Source organism: Pelodiscus sinensis, chromosome 15 (assembly GCF_052426305.1).
Source record: "Pelodiscus sinensis isolate ZL-2025 chromosome 15, ASM5242630v1, whole genome shotgun sequence".
Lineage (NCBI taxonomy): Eukaryota > Metazoa > Chordata > Testudines > Trionychidae > Pelodiscus > Pelodiscus sinensis.
Genome location: NC_143066.1, coordinates 33,416,675 through 33,444,600, shown reverse-complemented (window position 1 = coordinate 33,444,600; position 27,926 = coordinate 33,416,675). Strand labels below are relative to the sequence as shown.

Here is a 27,926-nt window from a genome sequence, read left to right as displayed (position 1 = left end):
TCTCAGTGAATGGGAAAAATTTGGTCTTGCGAAGAACAGAATCTAGGAGCAGAGCTGTGTTTGCTTAGTGGCCGGGGGAGGGAGGGAAGGGGAGAGGACAAGGGTGAACAATTGTGTTGGATCAACACCAACTGAAATTTTTTCACATTTTCTGGCAAACCAAAAAGTGTAAGGAAAGCAAAACATTCTGGAGTCAAACAAAAAGGTTTTGGGGTCAACACTTTGTTTTAAAAAAAAAAACGGAATGACATTGGAAATTGGGAAGTTGCCTGAGACTGAAATGTTTTTAAAATGCTGAAACAAAACATTGACTTTTTTTCCCCTCCCAGTAGTCTCTTCTGGTTGATGCAAAACTGCATTTTTCAGTGAAAAAAAAAAAAAAAAAAAGAGCTGAAAAATGTCACCCGGCTATATGCCACAGTCCCCTGCTCTAACCACTAGTCCAAACTACCTGAACCCACTGCCCTAAGGTTTTTTGGGTTTTTTTTAGCATCCTGTCCCATTCTGTGTCACAAACACTGAGGCTGCCTAGCCTCTCCACTGCAGACCAGCCTTTGATCTGCTGCCCAGCCATGGGCCAGCACAGGGACCCCACTGAGCCTCCTCAAAGGAAAAGCCACCTGCTTCTTCACACCCGCTCCCATGCAACACACTGGCTCATCACCATAGCGACAGAAGGAATCTGCCGCAGGGGACACAGCTCCCCAGCCTTAGCCTGGGTGGAAGTCAGCACTGTGAGCCGCTGGCTGTTGCTGGGCATGGGACGTGCTCAAACTTAGGCCTGAAAGATGCTGCCTGGGCGGCGGAGGCCGCGGTGGGGAAACGGTTTTGCTTCCCCTGGGCAAGCGGCATGACCAGCCACCAACGAGCACAGCCCTTTCCGCCGGGCCTCATCGGCTCCCCTGTGCTACCCTCCTCACCTTTGGAGAGGCCCCTGCCTTAGGCCTGTTTCCATGGCAGCGGGGCCTGCTGCATAGAGCAGCTGGGATCTGCGCTTTGCATCCTCCTCATGGCTCAGGGGCTCTTCCACCCCTCCCCCCACCAGCTGGGACTTTCCAACCCCTTCACACTTAGGCTCATTCCCACTCCCCCATGCACAGAATCCTGTTGCTCCCAAGTGTGTGTGGGGGGGAGCAGGGAAGAGGAGCAGCTTTCAGGGGTACCTCATGGGGAGAGCACAGCTGAGCAGGGAGGAGAGAGTTCCCGGCTTGGGGTTTGCTTTCCCCATCTCTCCACCCCATCCTTGAGTTACTACTGGCAAGTGCCTGCCTGCTTGCTCCGCTGTCTGTTCCTCTGCCATCTTCAGCAGCAGACAGTGGCTTTGTAAAGCCAAGCTAAGAAATGCCTGTTTCCAGACCCTTTCACTGTCAGCTGCTCTGAGTCTCTCTCCCCTGCACGCTGCTTTGGCTGCCCCAGGAGCTAAGCCCCAGGATGTGTCCAGCAGCTTCCTGGAGCTTCTCACTGCAGCTCCCCCAAATGTTGCACAAAAAGCTGCTTCTACAGCTGGGGAACAGCCTGGCTGAGCACACCCTCTCCCTGCCTCCACCTCCCCAGCTTCCAGCTACACAGGGGCAGGTAACTGGATGGGACTAGAACAAGAGCCTTTTGTGTAGGACATTCTGGTGAGCAGGACCAGGTGGGGGCCGATGGCCTGCGTAGGGCAGCCCTCAGCAAACCGAGCTGCTACTAGGAGCCAGCTGCTTTAGCAAGGCTATTGCTGCTTCAGAGGAACTCTTGCCTCTGCCCCGCGCTGCCTGTATTTTAGTGTCAGGAGGAAAAGGAAAAGGCTGCACATTCACCACAGCAGGTTAAAAGCCATTTGTGGCTTTTCCCATGAGATCAGGTAGTACTGGCTGGGGGGAGGTGGCACCTCTAACAGCACCAGGCACATGAGGTGCTAGGCCACAGCAGGCAGGCCCTTAGAGCAGCGTTTCTTAAACTTAAACACCAATGAACACCGAACTTTTTTTTTAAATGAGGAACACCAAGGATTTTTTTGAGCCCCCCCACCCCCCCCAAAGTCAGGGAAATGGCCTTTTAGGGCAGCCATTTTTAATTCTGTTCTCCACAGCACACCTCCAACTGCCAACATGGTTTACAAAACACTGCCTTGAGTGCTTTGAATTGAAGCCCTCATTTGAAGGGAGTTTTGCAGAAGTGAACAGCTGCACAAGTCTCTGCACTGACTCAAAACCTGCCTCTGCATTTGAGGGTGTAGCTGCTCTAACAAGGGACACAGGATGCTACAGGCTTAAAGCTTGGAATGAAACCCTGCCCTGTTGCTTCTGGGGGTGGAGGAGAGACCGTATCACACAGTCATTCTTCCTCTAGACTCCTGCTCTTACTGAGGGGTAGTGGTGTCAGTAACTTAAATAATCCTGTGGTACCCTTAGTGATTAATAAAAATCTTTATAGTATCATGAGCTTTTGTGGGCAAAAACCTAGTTCTGACCTGTGTGCACAGCACATTGCATTAGGGTGTGCACCCCAGGGAATTTTTTTTTTTTAAAGCAAACATTTATTGAATACTCAGAGGACATTATTTTTATTCAAACAAACAAACAAACTAAAGAAACTAAAAAAACTGTATTTTTTAAGTTTAAGTTTAAACTTAAGCATGGGGGGCAATGGGAGGGCAGCCAACAGGAAGCAGAGCTGGTCAGCTGTTATACCTTGCAAAAGGAACAGGCAACAAGCCAGAGTCAATCAAACTTCTTCACCCTCACATCAATGCCCTAAACCAATAAACCTTAACACTAGGCTGCTGTACCCTGCTCCCACCTGGCTGGGAGTTTCCCCTCTAGCATGAGTTCTCTGCTCAGAACAGTTGGTCCAGGACCCACTGGATGCAAGCCAAGGTCAAGTGAAGGGGGGCTTAAAGCACTCTTTGCAGAGCTGGCAGTACCAGTGATTGCTTTGGGGTGATGAGAGGGGATGTGGTTGTGCATTACAGATGGATGTTGGCCTCTAGCTAGAGGCCATGTCAGAGAATCAACAATTAGGCATTAAGGGCAGGACAGGTGACTACAGGATCATCACCACCTGCTCATGCTGAGCAACATGGTGGCCTTACTGGCACATACACATGGCTGAGTTGGCATTACTCCCACATCTAAGCTTTGCCATGTGTTTGACTAGACAACATGACAGCTTGGAGTGTTTCCCCTGCAGGTGAGACTTACCTAGTGGCCTTCCTACTCTTCTACAGCCATTGGGTGTGCTTGCACACGGAGTCCACATCCAACAAGGCAATAGTACCCTTCTCCCCTCCATCCTATCACTGACCTAAATAGTCTTTTAGACTCCTAAAGGCAAAACAGAAGGTCTTAAGCAGCTGGACAAAAGCACAAGGATACAATGAGGTCTAGTCCAGGCAGCTACTTGGGTAGCAGAGCTAGATTCTACTTAGGACTCCTTCTGGGCCTTGAAGGTTCTCCATAGCCAAGGGCAGGTCTGAACAGAAGCAAGACAGGCTCAGTGTTAGGCTGGTCTGTTAACGACCCAGCCTCCTGTCTGCACAGCGCACCCAGCAATGTGTTCCACTGAGCTCCTGCAGACCATGTGTTGTCCTCTCCAGCCCTTTGTTGCTAACACTTGTCATTGGGGGGGGGGGGGGGCAGGGTATTCACACCCCTGAGCAACAAGACATAGCATAGACATTGACTTCATGTGTTCTGACCCCCAGCAGGATGAGTTGGTGGTATCTGCTATTTAGCAAGTTTGCATGAAACTTGCCATTTCTGTGTGCCAACCCCTCTATCTTGGTCCTAAATAAAGGCAACTCTAGCTACCAGAGCCCATTCCGACTGCATGTTGCAGAAAAACAAACCACAGAATCACAGTCACAAACAAAGTGCTCACCAGTTTCCTCATTTCCAAATGCAGGTTTTTATTTGTCTGTTTCTCCACTTCAAGCTAGTTAAGTTATACAAATGGCACTTACAAAAAATAAAAAACCAAAACTGTTAACAAAATTTCAGAATGAGATGTTTCCAAAGCCACGACACCCGAGAAAGGAGACTGAAAAATTCTTGATCTACTGTCACATGGAAGAAGCCCAAGTAGGAGTTACATGGGTCAAACCGCAGCGAGAAGTGGGGAAAGGAGGAACACCGTGGATGCAAAGCCAGCAAGCAGGATGTGCCAAGTCTCAGGATTTCAGCAGGCCACTTGTTTCTTTAGAGGGTTCTAGAATCCACTTTGGGGACAGTTTTTTTTTTTTTAACCTTACAAGTCTGACATTTAAGATCACCCCTGAATTTGAAAGAAAAGATGAACCCAGAGTAGAGTCCAGACATCAAAATGAGAGCAGAGATAATGGTCAGGAGCCCATCCCATCCCCACTCAGATTGGGGGCTGCAGTTGCTCTCTGAAGAGAGTTTAGCACCAAGCTCCTATGGTAAGAGCCCATATATTGGCAACAAGGTTTTAAGGCTGATAACCCCACCCCCACCCCACCTTGCTACTAGCCACTGGTAGCGGCCCTTTGTTTTGGCACAAATGTGAAGCCACAAGCACCAGGCATGGTTCAAAGCTTAGCAAGGCATGGAAATTGGGATGGACCCATTGAAGCCCATGGCTGGAAAGCAATCTGTAGTGGTGATGCAGCACCTTAAGAGTTGGAATACACCCACCTATCTTGTTTCCCTCCCCCCCAAAGCTGGAACATCAGGTTGGCCAAGCACAAAAAAAGGCTACTTGGGTGGTCAGAGAGAGTAGAACTCCACCCCCGGGGAAGCCTCAAAGGGTAAAGTGCCTTCTGATACCCTGAAGAGACGTTTAGCATCATCTATTACAAATGCACACATTGTTATAACTCTAATGCAGACGACAGCGGATAACATAGTGCCACGGAGAGCATATATAAATAGACATTTAAAAAACACTGTTTTGGTCCTTTCTGCTTCCAGTAACATCGCTAAGTGTTCATGCCATCAATGCAGACGTAAGCACTTGGGTCAGAGAAACCAACTAGTCCTCCTGCCCCTGCCGAGGTGGCAGAGAGGAAATAGCTGCATCAGACCTACACTCTACAAATGGGCATTACACACTTCACCGCCATGCTGCTGGGTGGTGAGGGGCTGAGATTCCAGTAGGGCATGAGAGAAGAAATGAACAAATACCACTGTGCAAAAGTTGCTAATAAGGTTTCTACTCTAAACTGAGATTTGCAATTTTTGCTTCCAGCCACTGTCCAGGGAATGAGAAGTGTCAGCCAGTTTACATGGCTCCTGTAGCCCTGAAGACTTAATTCTTGGTCAGGCAAAAAAGACCCACAGATATGGCAGCTGCTGGGGCACAGTCCTGCTGTGTGCCAGGCTCCCTCGCCTCCTCCTGAAGACACTGGGAAAGGAAAAGGTTCCAAGCTCCAACAGCTTGCTCACCACAAGGTACCCTGTTCAAATTCCACCAACCCTTTTGAACAGCCACAGGGGAAAAAAGATTCCCTACCTGGCTGGCAGAAGCTTTGTCATGGTTGTACATGGTGGCAAGCCAGAGGGTCGCTACTAGTTTAGCTCGGGGAATCCAGCCACAGTATCTGTTTATAGCCAGGAAAAACCCTGTCCCCTTCCAGGAATCTGGGATTAGTACTAAGGCAGTTTCATGAGCCTCTCAGCTGCACTTCAGTGAGAAGTGCTAAACCTGCTGAAAAAAGCACCTTCAACATTTTGAAGCACAAATGGGGCAGAAGATAAATTCCATTGACAAAGCCAGGACTCCTATTGATGGGTGTCTGAAGCTTTCTAGACTGGCCGGCCCTAGGAGAGTTTCTAGATGGCCCACCTGCCTGTCTTTCAAGTTCCGAGAGCGAAGCTTGCCAATCCTGCAGCTGAATTCTGGGCTGCAGGCTGAAGCCAGCCCTTTGATTGCAAGGGGGGGGGGGGGGGGGGGAGGAGAAAGAGGGAGGGGCAGACGAGCTAGATTACCTCTTCTGCCCCCCACTTGGGACCAAAGTGATTTATCGGTCAAACCAAATGGAGAAAGAGAAAAGGTTCCCCCCCCCCCCTCCCCAAATGCTTGGAACTATTGAGATTTTAATCATAGCAGAAACAGGGATTCAAAGTAACCCATCCTCCCTCCCTTGATCTGAGCAAACATCATGGGTCTTGGGCACTAGCAGATTCTCCAGCTTTGTTCAAGCTAGTCTTTGCTTGATAAAAGCACGGATTTCGCCAGTGGACAAGAGAGCAGAGGTGATCTTATTCCCTTTAAGTTTAGGGGAAGAGAGAGGACGACATAGGTGATGCTCAGAGCTAGGGTGGAGAATGGCAACTAGTTTCCAAGCCCAACACAAACCCAAGGAAAGACACCACTAGCTCTAGAGAGACAGGTTGCATTTTTCCCTACGTTATATCCAGTTTTAAGAGTTAAGGAAGACCAACCTCCAACAAGTGACATTGGATTCTATGGCAGGAGGGAGCAGCAAGCCAGTCTGAAAAATCCTTTACAGAGAAAAGAGAAACCAAACAAAAAAAATTGGCAAGGGTGGAGCTAAAGTGCATTTAATATTCCCAGAGAGTGGAGGGGTCAATTGCGTCGGTGGAAGCCTTGAGGACGCCAGCATGGTCACCCTTCAGGTATTTGCCGTTGGTTTTGATAGCCACTTTGTTATAGTCGCAGAACTCAAAGAAGAAGTCCACGGGTGTATCGCTGCTGCTGGTGACAGAGGACTCGCTCCCCACCATCCAGTACTTCCCAGTGGAATCTGCAGAGAGCGTGAGGACAGAGAAGAAGAGCCACGACCTAAATGAGTGACGTTTGGAATAAGGACGTTCAATCAACTAAGTGAATAGTCAATGCCAGGGTACATTTCAAAAGCAGGGAGCACTGGGCCAGCAGGGGGCACTGTTTGAGCCCTGCTCTTGCTACATTTCAAAGGCAGAAGCGCCACAAGTTCCCTGCTAAGCCCCTGCCCATGGAGATGGTGCTGGGGGGGAGAGGCGGGGGGTTGGCTTTTAAGACTTCCCCTTCTTCCCCCTCCCCCCCCCAGCACCAACTCCTGCTCCCCTCCCTTGCTGCTCTGCAACAGAGGCAGCGGGGGGGGGGGGGGGAGGGGGGAAGAAGTGACCAGTTGAATATCAGATAAGCATATTTATCAGATAGTCGCTTACATCCCTAGTCTGGAATAGACACCAGAGGGTAGAGAACACTTGTCCCCCATGCCCATGATATGCTGGGGACAGTGGAGAGCCCCCAATGCAAGCTTTTCCCTTTGTGCCAGTTACTAAGCTGAATGGAGAGGGGTGTGTAGTGAAGTCTCAGACTGGGTGGGGGAGCATTACAATCCCCACGGAGCTGTGATCCACCGTGCTGGAGTGAGAGAAGGCTCTGTGGTAGCCAGCTCCTTGGAAAGGGGGCTCAGTTTAGAGATCAGGTGAATATCCACAGACCTTTCGGACATTGGAAAGGCAACCCAGTTTTGCAGCTCAAGGCCAGCCTGCTTGTTTCCTGTGCTTGCTTCCTGACCCTGGATTCTGACAACTTAGGGCAGACACAAGACCCCCAAGGCTCAGCAGTCATTGCGATCGTGGGGAGGAGCAGCAGCTAGGCAACCCAACACTCAACTCAGCATCTTGCTCCTAGTGACTCCAGCCCAAGTTCATCGGCAGGGACCAACTCGCCCCCATCCAGAGGCAAATGCAAGCTCATGGGCAACCGAGGCTAGCGAGCAGGCTGCCTGAGTGACCCTCCGGACATCATAACTAAGGTGTGGTCTCTCCAGGTCAGTGTTCATTAGTATTTTCCACCCTGTGGAGGTGATGTGCCTGCATCACCTCCATATTGGCGCACATAAAATTTGTGGGGCAGGCATGGGGCAAGGGGCTCAGTGTAGGAGGGGGCTCTGGGCCGGAGTTGGTGTATAAGAGCAGGGTGCAGGCTCTGGGCACGGGCTTTGGGGTTGTCAGGGGCGGAGTGGGGAGAAAAATGAGGACATTAGGGGCAGGCAGGTGCTCCGAGCTGGGGAGCTCAGGGTGGGGCTTGGACTTACCTGGGTGGCTCCCCGGTGGGATGGTGAGGAGGGGCCGCTTTCCTTCAGCTGCTGCAGCTTCAGAGTTTGGGGGGAGGAGGGGGAGGGAGAAAGTTTCCCCTTGCTGCAGCCATGAGACTCTGGGCAGCACTTAATGGGAAGCTGTGCAACTTGTTGGGGGGATGGACTTACCTCAGGACAGGGTAGTTTTGCTACCTGTGCTTGGGTAGCTAGAATTTATGGGATGTGCCAATTTAATGGTAGCCACGCTTTGATTAGCTGCAGAGGGAGCACACGGCTCTCCTAGTCAAGGTTTTGTGCAATCAGCACACGCCTCACTTCCATTTGCCTGAGCTTTATGTGCATACCACTTTAAATACCAGTAGGGGGGAAAGCCTGCCACTGGTTTCTGGGTGCAGTCTGGCAACCCTGCACAGGGGTACGACTAAAATTGTCTCACTGGCCAAGAGTAGAACCCAAATGGGATGCAGGTGGCCCACCACTACGCTAACTGAATGTGGTCCAAACGGTCTGATTGCTGGCGCTGTTGCCAGTCTCCAGGAGGCCAAGGACTAGTGGGAACACAGAGCCGTCCCTCAGCCCTGCGGCAGAGCATTTACAAGAGCAAGGAGGTTTAGGCTTTATGGATGATTGACTCAAATGCACCAGAATTGCCACTGCTTAGGTTGGTCACAGAGAAACCAGAGCCGAGCACAAAGAAGTCTCCTTGACTGAGGCCACTCCAGCCAAGTAGAAAGCCAATTGTCACTACAGCACTAGCTCTAGGCTACTGTACCCCTTTTCAGGAGCCTGAGTTTCCTTGCATATCCCCCATTTACATTAAAAAACCACAACTGTTACATAAGTGTGTCACAGCACACTCTCACCGAGTAATTCAGTACTCATTTTTATCATGCAATGATAAAATAGATAGCAGTGTAAGCTAATCATGGTACAAGGTTCTCATCCATATTGATTTTGCTAGCACTTTTTAATATAGCCTGTTGTAAAACTAAACAATAATCTAGATGTACTCACGGCAGACTACTCCCAGGAATGATACCCGATTGCTTTCTAAAGCACTGGTTCTCAGCCAGATCTGACTGCTTAACTTTGTAATTCTAGGGGGCCTAACCACAGAAGAGAGTCATCCAAAAAGCCTAGGTATTCTGCTCTATGGAAGGGTGCCAGTGTCTTGGTCTGTGCGAACCCTTAGGTGAGTATCACAGCTAACAACGCTCATGGAAGATCGTTTGGTCACATGTTACCATATGAAGAGCAGGTGGACCAAGGCTGCATGCTAGCAGGACTGACCTTTGATATTGTATGCACCATCATTGAACTCCAGTTGAAAGACATCATAGGAGGAACGGTTGCAGTCCAAGGTCCCAGTCACCTTCCGGCAGCCAATGAAGCCGTGTTCCCCACGAAGGACAATAATTGGCCGGTTAATCAGCTTCATCACAAAGTGTTCTGTCTCACCTGCCCAGCAGAAAGGTGGAGGGAAGGGGGGTTAGGTACCTGGCTAATTAACATGAGAGGTGTGCCATGGAGATCCCGCTTGGGCGTCCCCACCCACCATCACCTACCCCTGCCCTTTAAGATGTTCCAAGCTAGCCTTTCACAGTTTTAGATTAGACGGGATGGGTTACAGCCGCCAAGGGAATTCACGTCAAACCCGTTTATCTCCTCCAGTCTGGTCCACCAGAACCAGGGGAGGAGACAGCCACCCTGGAGATTTCTCTTGCTCACCACCTTCATGCCGAAACACGCAAGGGAGGGCAGCACAGAATACCCCAAGCAACAAGGTCCAAGGTTTATAGCTCTCCCGGCATCATCCCCAGCCTTGGTTTCCCAGAAATCACTAGGCTACTGAGGCCAAGGCAACCTCACCTGCTGCCTCAACAGTGGCTGCGAGCTGCCCGTTCTTCTTCGCCGTGACATACTTGCCATTCGCTGCCTTCAGGGTGATGCGCTTGTCGCACCACTCGATGTCGAAGTAGCAGCTGGCATTCCTGCAGCAGCCAAGAGAGCAAACAAGCCATTGGGAAGGCAGGAGCCACATGGGGGGAGGAAGGGAGAAGAGACCATTCTCCTCCAGACAGAAGAGCAGCATGTAGCTTGGGGCCCACAGAAGAGCCTATTCTGCAAAGGCTTATGCAGCCAGCCAGGCCAGCTGATGCTGCGATAAGTCCACCAAGCCTCCCAGCATCTTTTTCAGGCTGATAATCCCCACCACCTATTGGGCAATTTAGGTCTGAACAGCCAGCAGTTAGCAGAGCAGACTATAATCTTGGCAATGGGCTACGTTCACCTTCATTCAGCTCACTGAGCCCTGGTAATGGCAGGCACAATTAAGCTCATCCCTAGACATTGGCTTCCATTTTCTTTAAACAGGGCAAAAGCCTTGGCATGTCCCAAACAGCAGCTATTTAGGTTTTCCTTGTGTGCCCAGGAAGATGTTCTGGGTAGGGGGAAAGGGAGCAGGCATCTTTGCAGATCTACTTTAGGTTTCCAGACTAGACATAAGACTCCAGAATCTCCATTCTGTTGAGGCACTCAAAATGAATGGATGCCCCAAGGTCCAGATGCCGTTTAAAGATTATGAAATCAAAGGGGATTCCTTCAAGCAGTGCTTGAAGACTAACTGGAAGTGGATAACAGGGATGGCTGGTCCATTGTGTTACTAGAAGGGGTTTCTAGAGTGCTGTTACAGAATCTCAGGCTCACTTGCCTAGAGATTTTAGTTCCTCTGTCTAAATTCTCCCCTGAAGTCAGAACGACCCTCCTGCTAGGAGAGTGATGTTCCTTGGCACGTGAGGGAGGCCACATCCCCTTGGACGCTGGTTACAAAGGGCAATGAAACACTTATCCATGAATCCCATGGCCTAGAGTGTTGCCTGCAAGGCCGGCTGTGGCCCTTCACTAGGGCCCAGAGTCCTCCAGCTTTGTGCAGGGTTTAAATCAGTCTGATGTGACTAGCCAAAGTAGTGCAATGTCCCACTTGATGCACCAACACTCATTTTTGGCAAGGGTGGATCATATGGCCAAATGCACCACTATTTATCAGGCCTAGCTTCAGACACACCAAGACTCTGCTGCACAGATATGGATGAAGCCTGCTGCATGGAGTCTTGGGGCACAAGGAAAGGGACACAGGATGTTGGGATCTTGCTTGGAAAGGTGGGAATGCCCAATTTTTTTGGGGGGGGGGAATGGAGTAGGGCCTGTGCAGATGGCACAGCTGTTAGAGGACCTAACAGTGGTCATTCTCTGGAATGCCAGCTGTGCTACAAGGGCATGCACGCAGCCTAATCAGGACTACATTTATAAGCAATAAGGTATCTGGGGTGGGGGAACTTATGGCCCATGGGCTAGGTCTAGCCAGTGAGGCTGAGGGTGCTCCATCCCCCACACTCCACCTCCTGCCCAGACCCCCCCCACCCTACATACCCTGCTTCCCAGCAGCACCCTCCTGCACAATGAATCCCTCATTTGAGCCTGCTCCCAGAGCCCTGTGGGGCTAGTAGATTGAGCCCCAGGTCCCCCAGAAGAGTTGGTCTGACCTTGGGAATAAGACCTGAGCCTTGACGTCTCTTCTCCCTCCCTCCCCTCCCCCCCACCACCACATGGGGCTGGAGCTTCTCCCCTCTCCCCCCCCCCCCCACTCCTTGGTTGGGGGCCAGACCATAGAGTGATTTTCATCTCACCCCCAGCCCTTGACTGATTTTTCCATGGGTCAGTGGCCCCGACTCAAAAAGATTCCCCACCCCAACCTGTAATTTACATCCAATGTTCACATAAAACCATCAGAGGATTATTCATTCCTGTTGGCCTCTGAAGCGCCTTATTACAGCCTCCTCTGAAGTTTGGCAAGGTGACTGCTTCAGCTACCACCTGGTGGTCTCTATACGTAACAATGGACAACAGTTACTATTTGCCTCCACCCCTCCAAAAAGGCCATTTAGACCAAGTCATTTAAAGGCGACGCCTGCAGAGGGTTGAGGCCTTCACCTAAAGAGGCCTCTTTACCAGGCATGGTATGGCCACCCTCGTAGGACCATGCACCCTCACCTCAGCAGCATATTTTGCCTGTGTGCCCCTCGAATGCATCTGTAGTTGCAAATGAAGACACCGGCATTTCAGCCTCCCATGGGGGTGGACAATCTTGGGGGTTACCAGTTGTTTTGTTAGACCCTGGATCGGGCATTTCCAGCCCCACATTGGGATCTCAGAGCTGCCTTAGAACAGCCGTGTACGCAGGGTGCCACAATTCTACACACAAGAGCTTTGGATTCTTCAGCCCCAGAGACATCCACCAAGCAGAATGCCCTGCCTACTTCAAGAGATTTCAGACTTACTTTGCTGAGGCAGTGGACTGTATCCCGCCGTTGGAGGTGAGGGTCCAGTATTTCCCAGTATAGGTCCTGAAGGCACACTTCTTGGTGTCCTTGTTAATCTCCAGTTGGAAGGTTTCCTGGTCAGTCTCCTCATCCTGATTGGCTGAAAGGTCCATCCCTAGAGGAGAAAGTCAGGAAGTTCGTCTGGTGGCATGGAGCTCCCTCTCTCTGAGACTGGCCCCACCCCCAACAACCTAGTCCAGCTCAGACTGGACAAAGGAGCAAGCAAATGCGAGGACAGCCCCTCACGCAGAAGTGTAATGTGTTTAAGATCCTTCCACGTTATAACTGAATCAGCAGCAAGGTAGAAAGTTGGGCACATTCTACTGAAAAATTCTGCAGCCATTTGCATATACTTAAGTGAATCCCCCTCGGCTGGGCTAGTCCAGAGTGCATAGGCTTTCTGCAAAACAGACAAAGATTTTTATCTGGATGCTAAAGAAGTTTGGAGCCAAAGAACAGTTTGGCTAAGCCTGCAATAATCCCCCAAAATCACACACGCCTCTCAGCCTGTCAGATGAAAACTAGAGTGAAGTTACAATTGGCTCCTAGATGTTCCATGTGTAAGAGATTAGAGCTAAACTATTCAATCCACACCCTAGTACAAGACTAGTCTCTCCCATCTGACTTTCCACCACATCTGTAGCGTTAGTGCATGCACGTTTTAGTCAAGCTGCAGTATGGATGAAACAGACATTTACCATACAAGGGAGGACAGAATTCAGGTTAGGCTCAGAATTGGAGTCATTGTGGTCAGAACAGGCAAAAATGTTTGCAGGGAAGCCACAGAATTTGGGACCTGGTCACAGGCTGCACTTTTCTATTATATTATTGGAGGGGATGTGGGGTCTGGGACAGAGAGTTTGGGTTAGGGGTGTCAGCGTGTAGCCCAGTTTCTATCAGTTAATTTTGTTGACCACAAATACTTTCTCCCCTTCCCCCTCCCCGGCTGTTTCTGTATCAGAGGCAGCAGCACAGAGGGTGAAGGGGGCAAGCTGGAGCGGATATGCGTGCGGAGCTGGCTTTCAGGCAGGCGCATTTCAGCTCTGCAGACCTATCTACCCCCACAGAGGCAGCAGCACGGGGTGACAGGGGGCACTCCAGGAGCAGGGCCAGGAGTGCACTGGCTGCCAGCTCTGCCCCCGCAGGGACTACTGAATAGTTGTGTAACTGCTAAGATTTAATGTGATTACATGATTCAATTACACGATATTGAAAACATCCCTAGTTTGGGTGCAGGAGGGAGCTCTGAGTAGGGCTTGTGGTGCAGGAAGGAGTTCTGCTCTGGTATAAAGGTTGGGGTGCAAGGGAGGTCCCAGGTGCAGGATCTGGCTGGCAACCTAGGCAACTCCTGACTGGAAGTGCCCTCAGGCTGCCCGCATGCCATGGTGGCCCTATATCTGTGTGCCCTGGGGGAGGAAGGGAGTGACCATACCTGCAAACAGTACCAATAGAAACTGGCCAATGGGAGCGTGGACTATGGTGCTGAGGGCTGGGGCAGTGCAGAAACATGTTTGCCAGCAGCCTCAAGCTAAGGTGCTTCCCATGAGCCGACTGCCTGAGCACCCCACAGGGCAGTGGGACATGTTCCTCTGGCCTGGAGGAAGACATTTGGTGGGCCAGACACAGCTCAATGGGCTGTATTTTGCTCACCCTGGTCCTATCCTGTAACACTACATAGATGGGACAAGACACTACCTACTCTTCCATGCCTGCTGGAAAAGGTCAAGAATTTCAACTGGCCTAGATTAGCCTAGTATCCTGCCCAGAGAAGAGGCGCGCCCTGTTTTAAAACTAGAAGTTCAGCATACTGCTTAGAGACTCCCCCTCTGCATTTCACCCTAGAGCCAACTCTCCAGCCTACTCCTCTCCCACTGCACTTGCCCACACCTGCCTGTACCTCCCCCGTAGTTCTAACCATGCTGCTTGTACCTCCCCCGTAGTTCTAACCACACTATCTGGCCTATTATGCTAGTCGCCCTGCTGCTGTGCCTGTGCAAAAGTGCACTGCTTTCCCTCCTGTACACTGCTACCCACACACAGCTAGCTGCCCTAGCACCCACACTCAGCGAGTCTGGCCCTGTGCGATACCGAGAGGCCGTACTTACATCTGACCACAGGCATTTATCCTCAAGAAAAATCTGCTGAGTCAATACATGCGTGGGCCAAGTATCTCTGCATGGAAAGAGAAACTCACCAAGCTTGGCAGCTTTTTTCCTAAAAATACTTCTGGGATGTGAGTCACAAGCAGCACTTTGGAGCCAAAGCCAACCCCAGAGTAAGATTCCAGGGTCATACTTCAGAGAGCTTAGCAACCTACCACTTATTTCTATTCCTGGAACCTGCCACTCTCCATTGGGCTTTGGACTCAGAACTACGGGGAGAACGGTTGAAGCGAATGCTTGTGAGCGAGGGAACAATCAGGCGGCCGCAAACAGACAGGGTTTTTCCAGGACAAGAATGGAAACGGCGGGTTATGGACAAGTGACTTGCCATTAGCAAGAATGGAGGAGTGCTGAACCAGACAAAGATTCTAGAGCTGAGTTGAAGTGGGAGCATTCGGTGTAACTTCTGTGGCACATGTTTTAAAGGGCCACTGCCTAGCAAAGCCAAGCCAGCATTAAGTTCTGTTCATAGTTCACTTTAATCGGATAAAGTAGAATATTTTGTAAGACTTTCTACTCACTCAGTGTTGATGTTGGAGGGTCTGAACAGAACTGCTCTCACCTCCCCTAGTTCAAAGCCTGCCAGTTGCACAAGTTAATGGTGTTAGCAGAGCTAAACTGAAGACTTTCAGAGCTGGAAGGACACAGCATGCCTTCAAATGCACAGGCCAACTGACCAGAATTTTTCAATAGTCTTCTGTCTCTTGCTACCTTGAGGGTTACACAGTAGTTGGTAGAGTTTTCCTTGATAGGTCATGTGGTAGCCAAATACAAAGGTTAAAAACCCCACTAGAGTCTAGATAGAAGAGAACAGGGCTAGACCATGGTCTATGGAAGTTTAGCGTTGGGCCCATCTTGTCTGATCTCAGGTTGAAGGAATTTCGCTTTGTGAAAAGCTGATGGGTGCAGTGTTAGAGATAAACAAGCCCTGGTAGCAGTTGAGATACTTCTGAGCAATCACATGAATTCATTAGCTAAATGACGACGCCAGTGAGGTCTGATCTACAACTGATTAACTGGAATAAGCACAGCGCTTTGCTTACCTGCACGTTTCACTTTTGTATTTACCTGGCTTTGTTATCCATAATCTAAATTAGCTTCCTATCACTTATCCAGGCACGTTTCTGTCGTTTCACTAGTGTGGCTGCCCACAGCCAGAGAATGCAAAATGCTGCACACAGTGAGGAGCAGTTTGAGCCCCCCCCCCAGGGGATTCCACTTGATGTCCATGCTCTGGTCTAGCTTCCAAGCTCTGTTCTGCACAGCTCTCATCTTGCAGGTGTCTCAGGGCCCCCCTTTGGTTCCCTGAATTCTGGAGCCTTGTGGGAACTAGTCCAGTCCCTGGCTTAAGGGAAACTAGCTTGTGAGGTGGTTTTGCAGATCAGAGTAGCTTGAGCACAGCAATGCACTGGCTGGAGAAATCCTTCAGGGTTTATAGTGACTTTAGCCTGATTGAGCTGATGTGAAGGGGCCCAGAAGAATCAGCATTTTCAGCTCTGCTCCCTAAAACCAGGGCACTCGTGGTGCACCCGCTATCCAAACCTACCTCCCCCTCTCCAGGGGGATTCTGTTGCGCCTGTTTCTCCCCAACATGGCCTTAACTGAACATTCTGCTCACTTACCGTGACCGACGTAGCCACATCCAGTGCTGTGCACAGCACAATTCCATGCACACCAAGCAGACCGAATACCAGGCATTCGGCGCTGGTGGGTAGGAACCCACCTATTCCAAGAGGAAGCTGTGGGGTACGGATGTAAATTTTTTTATGGTGCTGGCTGCATGAATCTGTGTTTTGCCAGCTGATTAGCGGAGCCAGATGGGAACATCTCAGGGAAAGAGGGGGTTGGCTCCAGAAAGAGAGCTCTACCAGGTTATGGGACAGTGTCTTTTAATCAGATAACTTCTGGGAGGAGAGAGGCAGGGTCCTGACTGGATAAGTGTTTTAGGCAAGGACTCTCACACTCCCCAGCTGTAAGCCTACCTTTGAACAGGAAACAGGACACAGATTGTCCTTCCTTAACACTACCCCCTTCGCCTGCAATTTTCCATGCCTGCCATTTGGCGTTTGTGCCTCTGTGCTCAGGGCTAATAGAAGCAGCTGGGGCTCACTCACATCTGGCAGTCTACTTGAATAAGCCTATACATAGTGGCCACACACCGAGGAAGGCAGTGAGTCAGAGGCTGGCTCTGGCTGGTTTCCCCCTTTTAGGGAAGGAGGGGCAGAAAATAAGGCCTCACACAACCAATGAATGAATGAGACTGTACAAGATCGGAGGAACAGGAAAAGCTTGGCTTGAGCATAGTCCTTGAGGACAGTTATCCCTTTAATTCCAACTTGCAGTTTGGGGGGTGCTGCCCACTCTCCTAGAACACCCCCCTCTCCAACCAAAGTGTGAAGGACACAGTGTGTCTTAGATAACTGACATCATGGCTCTCCCTGCTAGCGGCCATCTGAATGGAAGGAGTTTTGGTTTCCTGCTAAGTTCTATGGGATTTCTCAGTTCCATTTGATAAAGCAGAAACATTTAAGGTTTTAGTTCCCCCCTCCACACTAGAAGGGGATGTCCTCTTCCACACCAAGGCTATGGCTACACACGCAGCTTCTTGTGCAAGTATGCCTGCTTTTGCGTAAGAATCTGCAGAGCATCCACACTGCCCGCCCGCTCTTGCACGAGGAAATTTACAGTACGGTGTGGTAAGAGGGCTTCTTGCGCAAGAGCTACTCTAACAGGTGTAAGCCCTCTTGCGCAAGCGGGCAGTGTGGATGCTCAGCAGGGATTTCCTGCACAAGAAAGCCCTATGGCTAAAATGGCCACCAGAGCTTCCTTGCGCAAGAGCGCGTCCACACTGCCATGGGCGCTCTTGCGCAAAAGCACAGCTCGCACTTGGCAGTGTGTACATTTTCTTGTGCAAGACTTCTTGCACAAGAACCCTTGCACAAGATGTTCTTGCATAAGAAGCCACGAGTGTAGACATAGCCCAAGTGTTTTAATTTAGAATTGTTGGGCATTTGGCTGTGAGTAGTTTACATGGAAGACTTAATACAACGATTGGGGAATTGTTCATTCAAAGGTATTTTGACAAAAAAAAAAAAAAAAAAAAAAAAAAAAAAAAACCACCACACACCTTCCACTGGTTCTATTCACAGGGATGATCCTATTCCAGCAACAGAGTCCCTGCCACGGCTTCTGTTTCACAGACAGACAGACCAGCCACAAAACCGCAGTGAGCAGCCTTCCTACAGCTGAGTAGCCAGAGGAAACTGCATGGAGAAGCCTGCTCTCTCTAGGTCTAGCCCTCTGTTTAGCATTCTACATTTGACCAGTTCTTCCTAGTCCAATAGGATTCAGCCCACAGAGAGCCACTTGCTGCCAAACAAAGCGTCAATCTAGCTGACCTGGGAGTAGAGGGAAGGTCATGTGTATACAATAGTCCCCACTGCCAATTCCCATGGACAGGGGGTGAAGCCAGCAGGAATGCCCCTCCCCCCACACACACCTCCCACCCCACTCCTTTCCATTATGGAACAAACCAAGCAGAATGCTGTAGACTGTTAGGAGTAGGGAATGGTAAAAGAGGAAGCCAATGCTTGATCTACTGCAGGTTGTTCCGTTTCTAGAAAGAAACCTCAGTCTGAGAGACCTGCCCATAGAAAACCCACTTGCGTATTGACAGTGATTGTCATTCTTTAAAGCAGTTTTCTGGACCAGAACTATAACACATTGCAACATTTCATACATTTGCAGAGACAGTTGGCTGCAATTTTTTGTAAAGCTCCAAGCCTGGATTAAGTGCCATTTGCCGCACCTTGTATTCCAGCTTGGGGACGGGCTACGTTTTGTCCGCACCCAGAATGGATTTGGGCCTCAGACCAGCTGAATCAAATCTCTTCTTGGTTCAGCTACACATGTTCCACTAAACGTGCATTTCACCTATACGTTGCATCCTGCAGAACCAGCATGGAGATCCTTTTAAGAGGGATGCCTTCTATGGGGAAAGCTGAGCACTACAAGTTCTCTCCGAAGGATCAGAACCATTTGTCCAATGTGTGTTCTGACAGTCATGCTGCAGTGCAAGACCAGGAAGACAGACTGACCTGTCTGTAGAATCTTATGGATACACAATCTTATGTGTAGGCTAAATTAAGGGCTTCAAGGACGAAGCACCAGAGTTTAGTGGTAAGTGAGCCAACGTATCCCAATTCCCAGTCACTCACCTGCTCCAAGACCCATGTGCCACTATTTCACTCCTTTAGAAGTGGGCAGCATGTGTCATAAGGTGTTTTGGTGGCATCTCTGGAGGAATGGAGTAATCCTACACTGATTTCTTGCAAGTGCCTAGAGAAGATATTGATTTAATTGGGGGGGGGGGGGGAGGAGGTGTGCACTCCAAGATTTTGGAAAGAGGTCGAAGGCTCCACTCTCCCATGATATTAATGAGATGCAGGGTCTGGAATGGAGGTTGGGTGCAGAAGGGAGCTTGGGCTAAGGGACTGGAGTGCAGGAGAGAGACTGGAGTCGGAGGGGGTACAGGTATAAGAGGGGGACAGAGGGGTTAGGTTATGTTCAGTGGGGGAGGGGGGGCAGAGAGGTGGGGCAAGAAAGGGCTGGGGTGCCAGAAGCAGGCTGTGGCCAAGAGACTTACTTACCAGCTGCCTAACTAGCCTGCCTGAAGAGCTTAAAAGGTTTCCCAGCCAGCCTGGCCAGCCATGTGCTTCATGAATAACTGAGCAGGGGAGGGGCATGCGTGATTTTTTTTTTTTAGCTGCCTGTTATTCTAGCATGCAACTCCCATTGGCCGGTTTCTGCCAGAAACTGGACAATGGGAATGTGCTGAAGGCAGGGTGGCTCCTAAATCTTCCCCCCTCCCTTCCCGTTTTAAAACCGAAACAGAGCCCTACCCGGGGCTCCCCATCGCTTCCGTGGGCCAGATCTGGTAGCTTGGTGGGCTATATTTTGCTCATACCTGATCGAGACAATCAGCATTAGAAGATGGCCACTGCTCAATGCTTTGAGCCTTTAACCCCCCCCCCCCCCCTTTCTCCCTCCAACCTGGCAGGTCTAGGTAAGCTAGATTCCACCTAGACGAAGGGAAGCAGTCTGCACGCATGCCAGCTCCTTCGCTACAAGCACACTTCAGCTTGACTGGATGACTGCAGGAACAGGGAGGCCAACAAGAAGCAGAGTCCCAACTCCTGAACTAAATATGGAAATCCAGCCCCCTTCCCATGTCTCAGACCTGGGACATCAGTTGGTAGCTACAAGACATTTCACATTTGAAAGGCTAGAAAGAAAGGCACCTTCTTTCCACCCCTCTCCCCATTTTCTGGAATTTAGCTGCCACCAGCACGGACCATTCCACAGCTTGCCTCTGAGCAGTGGAAGGCACCCCGGGCCAGTGCACAGTGGTGGGAGTCAGCAGACCCCGCCACCCCATTCTCTGCTACTCCCCACATCTTGCCTAGAAGTTGAAAGTTATTCCCAGCTCAGGCCGATGTTCCTCCATGAGCTTCAATCCAGCCAGCCTGAAGTGAGGAGGGAGTCAGGATCGCACCGGCTCAGCTAGTCTGAGATCTAGGCCAGTCAAGCTCTAGCATGGCCCACCACATATGCTGCTGCAGCCATTGGCATTTAAAATAGCAGGGCTATGCCTACACTGGCACATTCTCATGCAAAAAAAAAAAAAAAAAAAAAAAAAAAAACCACCTCTTGTGGAAGAGTTCTGCAAAAACTCTTCCAGAAGAGCGCATCTACACTGGCATGTGCTTTTGCGCAAGAGCATCAATGCCAGTGTAGACGCTCTCTTGCGCAAGAGCTCTCTGACGGCCATTTTAACCATAGGGCTTTCCTGCGCAAGAAATTCACATTGCCTGTCTACACTGGCTTCTTCTGGAAAAGCTCGGCATAAGAAGCCCTGGTTTTATACATTAGAACATCAGCGTACTTGCACAAGAACACATGGCCAGCGTAGACAGGCAGCAAGTTTTTGCGCAAGAGCGGCTGCTCTGGCCCAAGATCGTGCCATTGTAGACACAGCTCAGTATTGGTTCAAGTTCCATAGAGCTCCCAGCTGCAGTTGGAGATGTGCTTGGAGTCATTCTGCACACTCCTATCTTGCCACTGGGGATCTAGGCTTTGAAGGACCCTATTACCAGCTGGGAGAAGAGAAGGAAAGGGAGCTACTAAGAGCTGCCAGTTCAGAACAGAGCAGTCCACAATCCTCTAAATAGTGATTGAAGGGGACCATGTCCTGTGCACTGCATCTCAAGCGGCAGGCACATCTGACCTGCCACTGCAGTGTTGGTGTCTGATGGGAAATGTTACACTGTTATTGGCAGCCTTTCATCTAAAGTCAGTCATCGGGAGGGATGCTTTACTCTGTTTGGGGAAGACGCTGCTGGATTGGATTGAAGAGGAAAAAAAGCAAGACATGCAAGGAGCTAGACTACCCCTCCACTGGTGCCTGCTTCATCTTTCACCCTGTGGGAGCAGAATGCTGCTAGTCTGCTCTTGGGAGAAGGGTTCCAAATGCCACTTCTTTAGATCTGCTCTTTTCTGGTCAGAGAAATAAGCCATGCCTTGTCGTCCTTCTCCAGCTGCCCTTACAAACATCTGCTTACATGCACTGACCTACACACACTGACCAGGCCTTTGCAGAACGTGGTCTGAGATCACTGAACTTCAAAGAGTCATCTAACCCTTCACCTTAGAGTTAACTTGAAAGAGTCACGGTTTCCCCATCCCTACCTCCTAAGCAGAGGTGGGATCTGCACAGAAAACTGGAATGTAGGGGAAATTGTCAATTAGTCCCATTTTCAGAGCCAAACAGCTAGCTAGTCACCATGAAATCGTACTGAAGAGAGGTCCAGCTTCCCATGCACTATGGCTCAGTGGGGAACCACCTGCAGGGGTACTTGGAATGCATCAAGAGTTGGCCAAGAAAAATAGTAGGAAAAGTTTGTCCCATTCCCAGCTGGAGACTAAAGTGGGAATGATTAAGCAAGTCTCAAGACTATGGTACAGGTTTTTACCATTCATGGATCCATAAAGAAGTTCAGTGGAGGTGCAGACTCCTTTGGATGTCTCAGTCTGCAGACTCCCAGGGATCTGTGGACCACAGGATGAAAAAAAAAAAAAAAAAAAAAAAAAACCACTATCTAGTAGATCAAAGCACTGGCTGCCCAGAACCCACATCCCCCCCACCATTCTGAGACTCAGCTAGCCACTTCATAGTCCCTTGAGGCTCTCCCTAACAGGTACAGCACCAGATGTGGCACAGGATCCTAGGCCAACAGGGAACAGCTCTGGCCGTGGGAAAGGAGAAAAGGGTCTCTGAAGCCCCTTCCCCAGATGCCAGGCTGGAGTTAGGTTACACAGACTCAGCAGAAAGGAATGCAATTACACGCCAGCAGAACAATGCTTCAAAGGGCTGTAACTAAGACTGAACAGGAGGTTTGGAGGGTCACAGCCATGCAAAATTAGAGAAATGTTGCATGGTCAAGTATCTCAAGCACCAAACAGACTTAGCAGCTGGCTACGGGGAAGAGGGTGGGGGAAAACTACACCAAGAAGCCATCTCCTTTCCCACAAAGGACTGGCTAACTGTAGGGATATAATCATTCACCTTTGGCCAGCTGGGACATCTCCACACTGATCAAGACTAGAAAGACCCCCACCTTCTAGAGGCTCTGGAATGTAAAGAGAAGCTGAAAGTTCTTCCCCCACATGGGAGAGATTCCAGGAACATATGGCTGAGTCAGCAGTCAGAGGGTTTTACTGTCATCACAGGCAGGCAAATATAGTAACATTAGATGCCTTCGGGCTCACATCCTAGTAAATTCGACATCTCTGTCCATTGCTCGGGACAGCACAGACAGTTTATGAATCCCCCAGAGACCCCACCACTTGGTGTCTAGGAGTGGCTTTTGACTTTCCACATAAATCAGCAAGTTCAGTTTCCTGTATTACTAAGGCTGCTTTCTGGACAACAGCTTTATGCACTCATTAAGCACTGTGGGAGGAAGACAGCAGATGAACAGGAAGCCAGAGCAAGGCAATTGTTGCTTTGAGCCAGATGTGCTTAGAGGTGAAAGATCAGAAGCCCAACTACCAGGTAGTTTTGCCTAATCACCTCCCAACCCTTACCCCTCCTGAAGGGTCTATGCCTGGTAAGACAAAAGGCATAAGACATCAAGGCTGAGAAGAGATGGGCTTGATTGCTGCTCACACCTTAAATTTGGCAGTCTGCCTGATTCCATCAAGACAGAAGCAATCCCATTATGTTGAAAGTTTTCAGTTGTGTTATCCCAGAAGTCTCTGCAAAAATCATTACCCTCAAACTTTAATTACTGCTCTTCCTACATTTCCAGTAGGAAATCAGCATGACTCCTCCTAACCTTGATGGAGCTGCTAATTAAAGATCAAGGCACAAGGGAGAAGTGAATAGGGAAAGAGGACCAAGAACTAATCTTTGGGGAACTCCAGTGGATAGAGAGTTGGAGCTGCTTCAGGACAAAGCTATGTTGCTTGGAGAAGTTCTTGCCTTTGGCCAGATGGATGCAGTAGCCCTGTGGGAGATGTTGCAAGGGGGAGGAGAGAGTGTGTGTGTGAAGTAGTGAACATTACCCCAAGTGATGCTGCTACTCTTGATCATGGCCAGACAAACCGGGGGAGGGAGGGTGCTACATCAACCCAGGATGTGGAATGAGTAGAGGCAAGGGAAAGGTATCCATCTTGGGCGTTTTATTTTTGAAGTTGGAGTGTGGCAAGTTCCACAGTGAAAAATCTGGTAGAGAAAAGAGTAGAGTTGGAGGAGCTGGCAGAAGATGAGAAAAAAGTCTGTCACTTCCTTGTCTTAAGGAGGAGTCTTCTCTATCTAAAGTTTGGCAAGGAAGAGTCTGGGAAGGCAGAAGACTGGAGTATATTAAAGGGGACAGGAGCATGCCACATTCTTTAGAAACCAGGAGTCAGTAAGAGGTGGTAAGTCTGGTGAGGACTCCCCATATTACTTTGGTGCAGAAGACTACAGGCAGTCCCCGGGTTATGTACAAGATAGGGACTGTAGGTTTGTTCTTAAGTTGAATCTGTATGTAAGTCGGAACTGGCGTCCAGATTCAGCCGCTGCTGAAACTGACCGCCAGTTCTGACTTACATACAGATTCAACTTAAGAATCCCAAGTCAGCTGCTGCTGAAACTGATCAGCAGCTGATTCCAGGAAGCCCCAGGGCAGAGCAACTGTGCCTCGGGCTTCCTGTAGTCAGCGCTGGTCAGTTTCAGCAACGGCTGACTTGGGGACGTCTGGGGCAGAGCAGCTGGGGTGCTGCTGGGTTGCTCCAGTAGCACCGCTCCTCGGCGCTACTGGACCAACCCAGCAGCACCTCAGCTGCTCTGCCCCAGGAGTCCTGATTCAGCCACTGCTGAAACTGACCAGCAGTGGCTGAATCAGGATGCCTGGGGCAGAGCAGTTGGGGTGCTGCCGGGTTGGTCCAGTAGTGCCCAGAGCAGCGCTGCAGGACCAACCAGCAGCGCCCCAGCTGCTCTGCCCCAGGGTCCACAACAAAAGCCTGGTCTCCTGGGGGGGCACACTAGCTGCACCCCCCCCCCCAGCAGACCAGGGACACAGGGAGCAAAGCGGCAGCGAGGGGGGGGGTGCCTCGCCTCTGAGGCTTTGCTCTGGCGCCGGACCGCTTTGCTCCCGGTGCCCCTGGTTTGCTGGGGACCATCTCCAGCAGACCAGGGACACTGCGAGCGAACCCGCAGCAGCGGCGGGGTCCCCCGCTTCTGATCCGCGTAAGTCGGGGACTGCCTGTACATAGTTTGGTGACATTTTGGAGCTAGCAGGAGTGGTCTGTATTTTGTTGCATTACAATAAATTTCAATGAAGAGAATTCACACCCTTAGAAGCACAGTAATTGAGAGATGTTCCTATCTGGGTTGGACAGAACAACAGAATCCTCCTGTCACCATCAAGGCATCTTTGGGCCAGCATTCTTAAGCGTCAGCTCCATTAACAGTGAAGCAATACAACTCTTCCCCCTGCATCAGGAATATTAAGTTACAAAAGAATTCTCTCAGCCCCCAAACACTTTTTGCTGTAGCTCCCCCCAGGGAAGGCAGCTGTGGAAACTGACAGGAAGAAAAGCCAGACTTGGCTCGGGAGAAGGATTCCTAATTCCCTAGCTGCCACGCTTTCCAACTGCTGCCATCAGAACAGGCTAGAGAGATTAACCTCTCAGTACCACAGGGAGGCCTAAACTCTGCCATGAAATGCGCTTGTACAGTCACAGGGTCAAACAGGTCTTCCAATATCATTCTCAATGGTGAAGTATTCCAGCAGCAACACCCTTTCCTCTGCCCTGAGCCTAGTATGCAAGTGGTGTTGAGTGACAGATACCTGCTGTGGCTGCCAGAGAGATTCAGAACCCTGAACTAAGTTACCTCTAGACACAAGGATGAGGTAGAGCTCAGATATTTCCTGAAGGAACCCATTTCACTGCTCTGGAAGTAGATTCAAGATGTAGCACCTTATAATGAGGTACACAAGGTAAGCAGCATTCAGACACGAGTCCCATTCTACACAGACTGAAGCAACCTCTTCCTTTCTGTAGCTTGTTATCTGTAGCGCAAGTTATTACAGGACGGCGACAAATAGAAATCCTGAAAGGTGTGTAAGGGAAAGCAATACCCAACAGAGGGACAGAATTACATGTGCACACCTGCCTTTAGTCTCCTCCCCCCCCCCCCCCCCCCCCCGCCATAGCTCACCTGTCAGCAACATAGGCTAGAGCTGAGGATTTGGTACACAGGAGGCAGTTTAAGTTACTGCCCAGTGCTTAGAGAGGTGAAGCTAAAGGTGCAAGTGAAGCAAGAGGCACTACATAGCAATTCCTATATATGTACTGAAACTAGCACTCTAGGATATTTAATAGGGAGGGCATTAGTCCACTAAATAGTCTGCAAACGCTTAAGACACCTCTACACCCTCAAGAGCTTAAGGCTTGCCTATACAGGGTTAGCAAAGTTTAACCAATGGTGTTATTTTAAGCCAGTGCAAAAGGCTGTGTCGGTGCCTACTGATTTATAACCAGACTTGTTTAATTGGGTTTAAACCAGTTCCTAATCTAAGTCAGTCATAACTAAAATGAGGGCGTCCACCCAGGGTTTACCTAAACCAGTTTAGTGGGTGTTGACCTAGAACTGAAAGGGCTATCTAAACAAGACAAGAGTATTCTCAATACTGCAGGTAAAGGACTGAGGCAGAGGCCAGGTCTACACTAGACCTGGAAAGTGGGATTAAAAGTATGCAACTCTAGCTAGAGTCAGCAGACCTTGGCACCATCTGTCTTTGCCTCCCATTGGCTTTCCTTACTATCCCTCCCCCCCCAGCATTTGATTTAGCAGGTCTTTACTAGACCAGCTAAATCAAATGCCATAGGATCACTTTCTAGTGCCACAAATGAGACCCCCAGTATCCCAAAAGAGCTATTCCATGTCTTTTGAAGAAAGTAAAGTGCTGCATAGTCCTGTCTTTTAAGACTAACACGAGGGACCCCTTTTTGAACACACCCCTTATTTTAAAATAACGGGTTTGCTATGCCAACATCCCTGTATGCCTCATTTCCAAAAAGTCCCTTACTCCTTGTGGATAGTGGGTTATTTTGAAATAAGTGCTGCATAGACAGCGCTAAATTTCTAAATAAGCTATTTTGAAATAAGCTACACAAATTTGAGCTACGCGGCGTAGCTTTCAAGCTATGGGTGCAGCATAGACACACTAAGCGACTAGCATCCCAGAGCCTTGTGAATGCAGTTGCTGGCTCTGCCAGGCATCTCCCAAATCCTAGTCTAGTGTCTTAACCACAAGGCAGAGGATCGTCCCTGAAGGGTTATTTACAGACTAAGCCGGTGAGTCCCAAAGCCCCACTAAGACATGCTGTTCTATTGTTATAAGCAGTTTCTCCAATGTTGCAGGTTTGCTAGTCCACACTGAGAATAAGCCACCTCAGTAATGTTAGTGCTGTACAGATCAGAATGTCTGACTCTGAGTCAGACTTCAGGGGACCATCGTGGGGCCCCATCTGGACAAAGTTTTAAGTGGCTTGAAAGTCTTGAAGTTGGGGTATCAAACAAAATGCTAGGAGACATGCAACCTGCAGGAGCAGCAGGCCCGCCACCACCTGGAAGTGCCGCGTGTTGCTCGCAGGGCGGGGACAGAGCGGAGGCAGCTTGGTGCGCTCCCCTGCTCCCAGGCTCTAATTGGCCATGGGGTAGGGGAGCAAGGGACGTCACCTCCCATGCCAGGGGCATGGGCACCTTGGGGGAACTTGTGGTGGAGGCAAAGGCATTCCTGGTTCCCCACCCCCAGACAATGTTGGCCCCACCCCTTCTGCTCAATGTCCCACCCCTTCCTGTGAGGCCTGGGGCCACATAAAAAATTTCCAAAGTGGCACCCAGCAAAAAATTATTGCACACTCCCGCCTTAGAGTCTTAGCAGATGGGTGTTATTTAACGCAAAGTTCCAGTTCCCTGGCCTGTGACTAGAGAGCAGGAACTAGGCTAGCCTCTAACCTTTACAGGTCAATACCACGAACACTTGCTTACTTAATGGCCACAGTATAAACACGGCCTTTATGCAGTGCTTCCCATGTGCCAATGTCTGGGCCCTTAAGAACCCAAAGTAAGCTTCTGAAGGCATCAGTGAGGATGAACCCTTTTTACACATGGCGTGCCTGTTAAGCCATTGACTGAAGTTAGACTGTGTCTACACAGACCACACCCCCTGCAAGTCTAAAAGCCCAGGTCAATTGACTCGGGCTCCTAGGAGTGGATTAAAAATAGAAGCACAGACATTCCCATTCAAGCCAAAACCCAGTCTCTGAAACTCAGCAGGAGGGACAAGTCTAGGCACCAGCCCAAGCATTTACACTATTTAGCCCATAGCGTGAACCCAGTCCCTTGAACCAAGCTCTGAGGCTAGCTGCCGTTGACTGTTTTCTGTGCAGGCAGGGATGCACCTGTGTGACAGTAGCAAATTGAATCTAGGTCTCTTCAGTCCTATGCTGCAGCAGCAAAGGGAGGACTTTAAGTCAATCATGTAACCAAAGCAGTTTGCAGACAGACCAAAGGAATCCAGACCTTCAGTAGGGGATGCTTACAGCTAAAAACTGCAGCCACACACCCAAGTAGAAAGGCCCATTTGTGGCCAAAGAGCCTCTCTCCCCGATGGAGAAACTCGAGTGCTCGCAGTGCTATGGCATTTTACCCTGGAATAGATCAGGCAGATGTGCACACACTATCTGGTGTATTGTTACATGGATGTAACCAGCATGCCAGCGTATGGCTTCAGGGCTAATTTAACCCAGATTATAACCACCTGTTTCCCACCTCTGCCC

The 27,926-nt window shown here is 49.9% G+C and overlaps 1 protein-coding gene across 1 annotated transcript in view; it reads right to left on the bottom strand.

The window, feature by feature from the left end:
• Positions 1–3,864: 3,864 nt before the first annotated feature.
• FSCN1 (fascin actin-bundling protein 1) overlaps positions 3,865–27,926 on the bottom strand; it is a 30,102-nt gene continuing 6,040 nt past the window's right edge. Inside the window, exons 2-5 of the mRNA XM_006112917.4 lie at positions 12,331–12,487; positions 9,863–9,984; positions 9,284–9,451; positions 3,865–6,706 (exon numbers count right to left, since the gene is read on the bottom strand). Of these exons, the coding sequence (XP_006112979.1) occupies positions 6,504–6,706; positions 9,284–9,451; positions 9,863–9,984; positions 12,331–12,487 (650 nt within the window). The 3' untranslated portion in view covers positions 3,865–6,503. The remainder of the gene's footprint in view (positions 6,707–9,283; positions 9,452–9,862; positions 9,985–12,330; positions 12,488–27,926) is intronic.